The sequence below is a fragment of the Aythya fuligula genome, chromosome 22 (genome assembly GCF_009819795.1).
Source record: "Aythya fuligula isolate bAytFul2 chromosome 22, bAytFul2.pri, whole genome shotgun sequence".
In the NCBI taxonomy this organism is placed as follows: domain Eukaryota; kingdom Metazoa; phylum Chordata; class Aves; order Anseriformes; family Anatidae; genus Aythya; species Aythya fuligula.
Window position 1 is genome coordinate 6797792 of NC_045580.1, and position 9397 is coordinate 6807188.

Here is a 9397-nt window from a genome sequence, read left to right on the forward strand (position 1 = left end):
AGTACCAAGGAGGCAGAGGCAGACACATGATGCACTCCTGTTCTCCCTTTCTTGGTGCTGTGCTGCTTTCTTCGGAAAAGCCCTGCGAGCCCTGCTCCTCGGGGCTGGGGGCAGGAAATGCCCAGCCTGGGCTGCAGGCTCGCGGTGCCTGAGTGGGTGGACAGTGAAGAAAAGTGGAAGTCGTTGCACTCTGACTTTCCTCCCACTGCGCTAACGCCTCCGAGACGTCACTGAGCCAGCCTCCGGGGGAAAAACAAGCGCTCGCAGCCTGCCAGAGCAGAGCTCAGCACCCCGCTCACCAGCACAGCACCCGCAGAGGATGCGGAGCCGGCATGGCCCCCTGCGCCACCGCAGCACTGGCCCTGTGCGTGGCCCTGCTCCTCGCCTGGCCGACACACGGTGAGTTCCCAAAAAACCCCGAGCCCCACGCTCCCGGGGGCCGCTCCGTGCCCCCCGCCCCGAGCCCGTGGCAATGGGGACTGAGACGTGGCAAGGCACGGGGGTGGGTGGCGGGGGGAGATGCTGCGATAGGGACCTGCAGAGTGGGTGTGATTTCGGGAGGTCAGCGCCCACAGCCTCCTTCCACCCAGGGACCCTGCTTGGCCCTCGCCTTTTCTTTTCCTGATTTATGAGCCTGAAGCCTTCATTAGTGCTCCAGCAGCAGCCTCACTGATTACTGCCACCCGTTCAGCCGCAGGGCTGTTAACGTGCGCTCTGCGGGCGCCTGGCTGTTTGCTGGTAGACGGCGGCTGCTGAGGAAGCGAGCAGAGAGAGGGTGACAGATGTTATCGAGCGGTGTTTTGCTGCCAGGTGACAATACTGAAATTCAGGCAGGAGGTGTGAAAAAGTCTATTTTTCTTTCCAGGCAGTAGATGAGCAAAACAGGAAGGCTGAATCCAAACAGAGAGCGTGCTGGCAGGCAGCGGTCAGGGGGCTCCTCTCTGGGGCGAGGAAAGCCCCGAGGTGCTCTCGGCTGCAGGAGGGGAAGAGAAAGAGGGGGGATGAGCAAATGCTGAAGTGTGGGACAGAAATGGGCAAACCCCTGCCTGGGCCTGAGCCTGCAGCATTTCGGGGGGTGGGTGGACACCCAGGGTCGAGGTCCAGGTGAACCACAGAGGTGGCCCCAGCTGGGAGCCCTCAGGGCAGCCTCACCTGATGCCATCGGTCCCGCAGGTGAGATGCTGTCGAAACCCACGGCCGTACGCTATGACACGGAGGTGGCATATCACCTGCTGCGGTGGGAGCCGGGACACGACGCCCCCAGCAATGTCAGCTACGAAGTGGAGCACAAAGTGTGAGTACGGTGACCTGGGACATAGGGGTTGTCTGCCCGGGATCAGTACCGGCGGCAGTAGCCAGCACCACACAGCACCACGCTCACCCCAGGCACTTCTCCCGGCAGCTACGGCACCAATTTCTCCTGGATGGCCATCCCAAACTGCATGAGGATCCAGGAGCTCAGCTGTGACCTCACGTACTACACCCTGGACCCCGAGCGGCGCTATTTCTCACGGGTGCGAGCCGTGTCCGGGAACCGCACGTCCCTGTGGCAGAGGAGCAGCTCTTTCTCCCCAAGGGAAGGTAGGTGGAGGGCACGGGGCCAGCCCGCTTTGGGAGAGATGAGAGCATGGGGGCAATGTCCTTGTGGCTTCCTGCAGGGCAGCTGGTCCGTGGGGTGGGTTGGGATGGGGCAAAGCTCAGGATGGGTGGCAGCACAGCAGCACCAGGCTGTGCAGGAGCTCCGAGAGCAGCAGACAGGAGACAACCCTGACCCGCTCTTTAAAATCCCTCATCTCCAGCCAGCCTGCGTCTGTCAGGCCAGAGCCTCTCCGTGCTGGGCAACAGCATCCACATGCAGCTGCAGATGTTGTTCAGGGTGGGGAACCACACCGTTCGCTATGAGGACATACAGAAGCACGCGAGGCGCTACAAGGTGTACGTCAGGAGGACGCAGGACAACCTCACGGTGAGATGAGTTGCTGCTCCCCTGGGGTCCTCAGCCTGCAGGCGAGCGTGGGGACCCTCCCTCCCATGCGGTGCAGCTCAAGTTGGAAGACTTTTAAAAGTTTGATTTATTTTGTAAAGTAGAGTACTCCATAAATTTCAATATTGAGCCAGAAATTATAGCCACGTTTTACCATAGATATATGTAAACGTGTATAGATGTGTTTTACCTCGGAATGTTTTACCGTAGTGGGTGCTCCGGCTCTCGTGGGGGTTTGGGGTCTAGCTGCTATCAGCAGCTTTGCTGAGGGACCTTGCCCAGGGGATGGAGGAGGAGGGAGGAGAGCCCCAGCCCCAGCCCTGCCATGGGAGCTCTCGGGTACCAGCCCTCTCTCTCGTTGCAGTACGAATTTCTGGAGACCACCTCGGAGTTCCACATCCCCGACCTCGTCTGGGACACCGAGTACTGCGTCAGCGTGGAGCCCGATGTGGCCAGCCGGGCCATCCGCGCCGTGCGCACCCCCGAGCAGTGCGTCACCATCGGCAAGAGACAAAGTACGTGGGGGAGCAGGGGACGGGGTGCCTCGCGGGACACTGAGCCCCCTCAGCCCCCAGCCCCGGGGAAGGGGTCTGTGCCCACCGCAGGGCGATGTGAGCCGCAGACGCCGTGGTTCCCACCTCACCGAGGCACGGCTTCTCTTGCAGGGCGCGCAGAGCTCGTTTTGAACATCCTCAGCACCATCCTGATCATCCTCTTCCTTTCGTGCTTCCTGGGGGCTGTGCTGGCCTGCATGTACATAAGGAAATCTGTGAGGCCGCCGTCCGTCCTGGTAAGGCAGCCGGGCACGCAGGCACCCTTTGTGGCTGGAGCAGGGGTGCTGGCTTGGGCAGTGGTTGGGCGCGGGGACAAAGTGAGGCTCACTCCCCTCTTTTCTCTCCCTCGCAGAAGAATTTCATAAAGCAGAGCTCGCTCTGGGTGGAGCAGGAGTCCTTGTCCTTGGGGATCACGGACGCAGACCCCGTCCAGCAGCTGTTCCTGTGCCACAAGGAGCCCCAGCAGCCCGGCACCCCCAGCAGCACCGGCACAGCCCAGCCACCCCTGGACACGGGCAGCGAGCTGCTGGCATGGCCCGAGGGCTGGACACAGCTCCTGGGGCTGGCGGGGAGCAGGGACTGCAGCTGCACCAGCACTGACAGCGGCATCTGCCTGCACACCTCCTCGTCCTCCTCGTCCTCTTCTTCCTCCTCCTCCTCCTCCTCTTCCTCCTCCAAGCTGAGCCACCCCGAGGGCTGGGGCTACAAGCAGCAGCTGCCCGTGGGCAATGACAGCGGCGTGGGCCTGGAGAGCAGCCTCCAACACCCCGCCAGCAGCCTCGTGGATGCTGGGCACGGAGGCGAGCCCAGCTTTGGCCCCGCTGCGGGGCAGGACAGCCCACAAGAGGTGGAGTTTCGTGGGTACCTGCAGCAGTCCAAGGGCACGGTGGAGCCAAGGCAGGAGCAGAGCGATGGGGTGCCCCCCTCAGGATGTGCAGGATCCCCGTGGGGCCCGGCTGGCACCGACGTTGTGCTGGACGTGGACTGCTCCGAGCTGGCTGTGGCCAAAGGGTACTTGAAGCAGTCCTCTCCGCAGCCTCCCCGCAGCCACGCACTGGACCTCGCTGCCCCGGGGACATCTCAGGAGCCCCCTGCCTGGGACTGCTGCAGCCAGCTGGGGCCCCAAGCCCCCTCTCTGCTGAGCTATGGGGCTCCAGTTATTTCCCCGGCCTCCAAAGCCAGCCCTGAACTCCTGAAGATCCCCTTCGACCCGAGCATCTTCAACACTGACCTCCTGGGGACGCTGGTCACTTCCAGCCTTGGCACCAACGACTGGCTCACGCTGCAGATCGACCCCCTGAGCGTGCTCGACGGGGGCAGCAAGGACAGCCGCCTGTGAGCCGTGCCACCAGCCCCGGCCCATCTACCTCCTCCACCACTGCCCCTCGGGAGCAGCCACTCCGATAAGCTACCGCTGACCCCTGAATGTCGACGCCCCGGCACGGACTCCCCCGGGACCGCCACTTCTGCTCCTTCTGGGGCTGCTTCCCAGCAAGGAGCAGCCCCCGTGCGCCCTCCCAGCCAGCCCCAGGTGACACTAAGGGGACACGGGGACAGGCTGTGCTGCAAGGGCTCCGTCCGCCCCTCCGGCAGCTGCAGGACGCGTGCTGCTGTCACCTGAGCCCAGCCAGGGCGGCCCCGCGCAGCTCTGTGCTCACTGTCCGGCCACTTCTCGTACAGATGTTATTTATTCTATTTAAGTTGTAAATAGAGAAGGGAAGAAGTGTTGGTTATTTGCTCCATTCGTCGTTTGTCCCCTTCTAAGGCTTTCTGCCTTCAGGTGGCATCCTCCCCCAGCGGACAAGGGCAGCGTGTTTCGCCTTGCACAGGGAAGTGTTTGCACACCAGAACTAGGCAAAGGCGAGCAAAGCCAGCCCAGCTGGAGCTTCACACCCCTCTGAGGACCAGGGCAGCTTTCCCAAAGGAGTGGAAGCTGCAGCAAAACAGGGCCCTGAGCACCTTGTGGTGCTTTTACAGGGGGCGTGGTGCAGGGGAGAGGCAGGAGAAGGCAGGACCACCTCCAAGGTAGGGCAGAGCAAGCCTAGAATTTGGGTGTGTGTGTGGGAACAGCTTCTCTGTGAGAGTGGAAACAAGTGCGAAATGGGGGGACTTACCCCAGGCTACCTTCACCTACTGCCGGGTCACCGGAAAGTTTTTCCAAAGACACCTCGTTTCCCAGAAAGCTCACTGCGGGATAGTCCCTCGTGGCGATGTAAACCCAGCTCGGAGTACTTTTTCCAGGTGAAAACCTGACTCACCGCAGTTCGAACATTGCTGATGCCCTGCTGCTTCCTTCTGTGCCTGGTGCTCATCGCCCCTGCCTGAGATGCGCCCCTGCTGCCCGGGCAGCTCTGCCACCCGCTGCAGGGGACCAGATGCTGCCACCCCCCCTGCCCCCTCATCCACTCCTCCTCCCATTTCCACGTTATTTTCCTTGAGGTATTTTTGGGGTTGGGGTTTTTGCTTTTTTTCTTTCCTTTCTTTTTTTTTTTTTCTTCTTCAACTTCCTCTGAAAAACGTAGTCATCAGAACCCGGCGTGACTTTTTTTACACTCCTGACGTCAAGCCCTGTGGCCGGATCCAGGGCTGCGCCGGGTGCTGCCGGTTCCTGCTCGCCGTGAGAGGCTCCAGCTGGCAGCACCCAGGGGCCGAGGGACGCAGCAATTTCCCCCCTGGTGAGCGGCTGGGGCTCTCCTTTCAGTGAGATGGATGAGCTTGCCAGAAACCCACACACCCCGGCTTTGGTCGCTGAGAGCACGTTGGTCCCGCTGAGTGTGAAAGCTCCGGGCACTCACATTTTCCTTGCTGAAGTCACAGCCCGACACGCAGAGGATGTTCTTCTCCGAATCCCTCTGCAGGAGGTTTTTTCCTCCCTCCCCTGCTCCATGCAGCGTGTGGCGCAGCACCTCGGCCCGGGGGTGGGGGCTGCACCTGAGAAAGCACCTTTCCTCCCCACGCAAACATTTCCAGAGCGTTCGCAATAGCGTGGCACAAAGCCACCGGCACTTCACGGGAGCAAACCCTGCGAGGAGCAGCCTGGGGGAGGAGAAGAAAGGGGAAAGGCTGAGGGGTCTGCCCAGGACGTGTCCATCCATCCCACCGCCTGCTGCCCATGGCACAAGCAGCAAGAGACTGGGATCCGTGCCCCAGGACAGAGGGGAGGCACGGCCATCTCGTGCGGCCCCGTTCCTGGTGCTGTGCTGAGCCGTGCCCTGCTCAGGTCTCACCCAGGGAAGGGGAGAGCTGAGCTGCCCCCAGGCTCCCACAGCCACCCCTCGGCCCCTCCAGGCCACTTTCTTCCCACCCATGACCTCATCCCCTGTGGTTTTGGTCCCCTTGCCCCCTCTCACGCCAGGGTGCAGGCTGGGGCTCCCCGCCCAGCTCTCGCTGGTTTCCCTACGTGCAGCCACACGGTCTCTGGAGTTTCTCTACTCTCCTTGTCCTTCCAAGAAAATGATTCATAAAAAAACATTCAGAAACGCCTCCCATGAGGGTTGCAGAGCATGTTGGCACAGGGTGCTGTGCTGGGCACCCCCTGGGCACCCGGCTGGATGTGTGCCCACACAATGGGGGCTACGAGGACATGGGCACACAGCGCACGCACGGTGGGACAGGAGCAATGTGTCTTGGCCTCTTCTTACCGAGATGCCACCAGGCCATGGGCACTGATCCCCATCCCGCAGTGGGCTCACGGTGTGCCAGGCATGGCCCAGAGCTGTCCCATACAGCCCCGGGGACCTGTCCTGCTGTGCCCGAGCTCCCCTGGTGCCAGGCTGCTGCTCCCCATGTGAGCCACACCAGAAAGCCACAAGGCAACCCACAGGGGCTTTCTGGCGTGTTCGCTCACAGGGTCAGTGCAGATGGCAGAAATTTCCACATTGGCTCAGATATTTGGCTGAGGGAAACGCGAAGCAGTCTCATTTCCTTGTGCGTTTTCCCCTATTGCACAAAGCCAGCCCTTTCTGCGGCACCGGGCTCTGCAGTTCCTCGCCCTTCTGCAGCCCTGCTCCACCTGGGACGTCTGAGCCACGGGGACTGTGGGGACAATTTCCTTCTCTTTGGGTGCTCGGGGTGAAGCAGAGCCCTGTTTTCTCCACTTCAAGCAAGGGGAGGCCGAGCCCGTGCCCCGACCCCAGGAGAGCAGCTGGCACCTTTCAGCTCTCCCCATGGCCGGGGAGGGGACCGCAGCTGCGGGGAGCAGATGAAGAAGCTCTGTAGAACAGAAACTGCTCTGTTCCAATTTTGGTAGAAATCCAGCATATCTGGGGGCAGTTTTTTGAAGAACTGAGAACAGAGGAACTCCCCCACGGCTGCTTTTGGTTGCTCTTTCTGTGGTCGCTGGCAGTGGGGATGAGACAGCGGGGGGGAAGCAGCCAGGGCCGCGCTGGCATGGGGAGCACACGTGCTGCAGCCCCGGACCCCTTTGCCCCCGGCCACGAGCCCGTTCAAAGTCCCACAGGGTACAGGGACAGCATTGCAGGGCTTTCCCAGCCAGGGGTGGCACAATGAGAGCCCAAAGCACCCAGCTGCACCCTGTGGGCACCCTGCTGATCCCAAAAGCTGTGGGAGGGGGCAGCCAGGGAACCCCCCCTTGCCCTGCAGCAGCACGGGGAGCTCGCCGCACAGGCAGCAGAGCACTGCAGCACGGGCCAAAGCCTGCAAGGAGAGAAATAAAACCAGAGCTCAGGGAAAACCCCTGATGCCCCACAGGCTCAGGGAGGACTTTCGGAGGAAAAACCTTGGGACTATCCCAGGGAAAGCCACAGCTGGGACTACAAGAGGGGAAGGAGGCAGTGGGGTGCAGCGATTCTCACCCAGCACCCAAACACCGCTGGCCGCACAGCCCCGTGCACGCTGTGGGTGGGCTCTGCAGGGCAGCCACGGGGCCACGACGCTGCAGGGGGGTCACAAGTGGCTGGGGACACGCGTGGGGAGCGGGGCTGTGCCCTACCTGCTCGCCAGCCTCAGAGCCTCTGCTCTTGGAAGCGCACGTAGCCGCCCCCCGCCTCGCTCAGCAAGCCGCTGATGCTGAACGGTGGTGCCAGCTCCACCGCCACCGACCTCAGCCCGCTGCAGGGAAGGGAGAGGCATCAGGGGGCTGCCGGAGCCTCCTCGGGCAGCTGGGGGGTCCCCATGGCATCATCATCCCGGGGAGGCACTGCCAAGCCCATATCCCACTCGGTGGGTTAGGGTGAGCATTGCAGCTCCATGCAGAGGGCACCCCGTGAGCCCCGGGTCCCCGGGGCTGTGCCCCACGTGGCCTCACCTACCGGCTGTGGTAGAGGTTGAAGACGAAGTCAGGCCCTGGGGAGGAGGGAAGGAGAAGCTGTCAGAGAGCCCTGCGGTGCTCAGCCACCCGGCTGGGCACTCGCCTTCACCTGGTGCTGCGGTGCAAGGCAGGGACAGGACAAGCAGCAGCACCAGGACATCTCCAAATCCCTCCTTGGTCTCTGCATCCCCCAGCCTTGCCCCAGAGCCACCCCACGTGTGGATTTTGGGGACGGACAAGACGTGCTCCCATCCCCAGGCCCTGCAGCCCCTTTCCTTGTACTCACGGCGCCAGCACCGGCCCTGCTGGTAGCAGCGGACGAAGGCGTAGCCGAACAGCACCAGGATCAGCAGGGCCAGCCCCAGGCCCAGGATGAGCCCGAGCACACTGATGGGCTCCTGCCCTGCAAACCAGAGGGAGAGGGGGCTCTGCAAACGCCTGCAGGAGGCTGGGGGTTACGAACATCACCTGGGGAAAACGGGGCAGCCGTGGGGCTGTGCCATCCATCCCCGAGGCTCAGGGGCTCCCCGAGGCTCTCAAACCTTGGACACGGAGACACGGAGCAGCTGGCTTCCCCCAGAGCCCCGTGCGGTGAGCCTGCTCCTACCACCACATCCTCTGCTGCCCCGAGCTGGGAAGGGAGCCCAGGGGGGAGTGTGGGTGACCAGACAGGATGGAGAGGCCGTAAGCAGGAGCCCACGCTCCCCGGCAGCACGTCTGCTCCTGTTCCGGCCCCGCCAGGACCTCACCGAGCCCCTGAGTGCATTTTGGCCCCAAAACCCTGCGTTATGGGGCCGGCACCGTGGCGCATCCCCACCCTGCTCCCACCCTCGCTGCTCTGGCGTGAAGCCCTTGTCCGGGGGGCTCGGCCCCGCACTTCTGCCCTGGTTTTGGGCACAAAGGAGGCGCTGCCGGGGGGCGCAGGGCTGCTCCCCCCCAGCACCGTGCCGGTCCCCGGCCGCGCAGCTCCCCCCAGAGGACGCGGCTGTCCCCGCGGGCAGGGGGCCGCGAACATCCCCGGGGGGAAGCTGCCCACCCCAGCTCCCCAGGGGGGTGTCCCGGCCCCTGCTCCCCCAAATCCCTGCCCAAGTGCCCTCACGGAGCCTTCCTCGCTGTCCCAGCGGGCTCCGGATGAGAGCGGTCCCACGGGCACCCCAGCGTCCCCACACCTCTGGGGGTCAGGCGGGGGGGTTTGGGTTAGGAGAAACCTCAGAGCATCGTGTTACACACCCCGTGCCATGGGCAGGGACCCCTCCCAGCAGCCCAGGCTGCCCCCAAACCCCTCCAGAACAATTCCAGGGATGGGGCACCCACAGCTCCTCCGGGCAGCCTGTGCCAGCGCCTCCCCACCCGCAGAGTAAAGAATCCCTTCCTAGAATCTAAATAGAGTAAGGAATCCCTTCCTAATATCTAAATAGAGTAAAGAATCCCTTCCTAATACCTAAATCTACCCCCTTGCAGCATAAAACCATCCCCCTTGCACTATTACCCCACTCCCCAATTAAGAGACCCTCCCCATTTTTCCTGTGGGTCCCCTCAGATATTGGAAGGTCGCGGTACAGAAGGTGCTTGCTGCCCAGTCGCACCATT

At 62.7% G+C, this 9397-nt stretch overlaps 1 protein-coding gene across 1 annotated transcript; it reads left to right on the plus strand.

Moving 5' to 3' along the window:
* The first annotated feature begins 332 nt into the window (after positions 1-332).
* IL10RA (interleukin 10 receptor subunit alpha) lies at positions 333-4028 on the plus strand. Its single transcript, XM_032201972.1, has 7 exons — positions 333-399; positions 1174-1294; positions 1403-1581; positions 1800-1966; positions 2349-2499; positions 2650-2774; positions 2891-4028. The coding sequence occupies exons 1-7, from the start codon at positions 333-335 to the stop codon at positions 3875-3877; spliced, it is 1797 nt and encodes a 598-aa protein (XP_032057863.1). The 3' UTR covers positions 3878-4028.
* The last annotated feature ends 5369 nt before the right edge of the window (positions 4029-9397 follow it).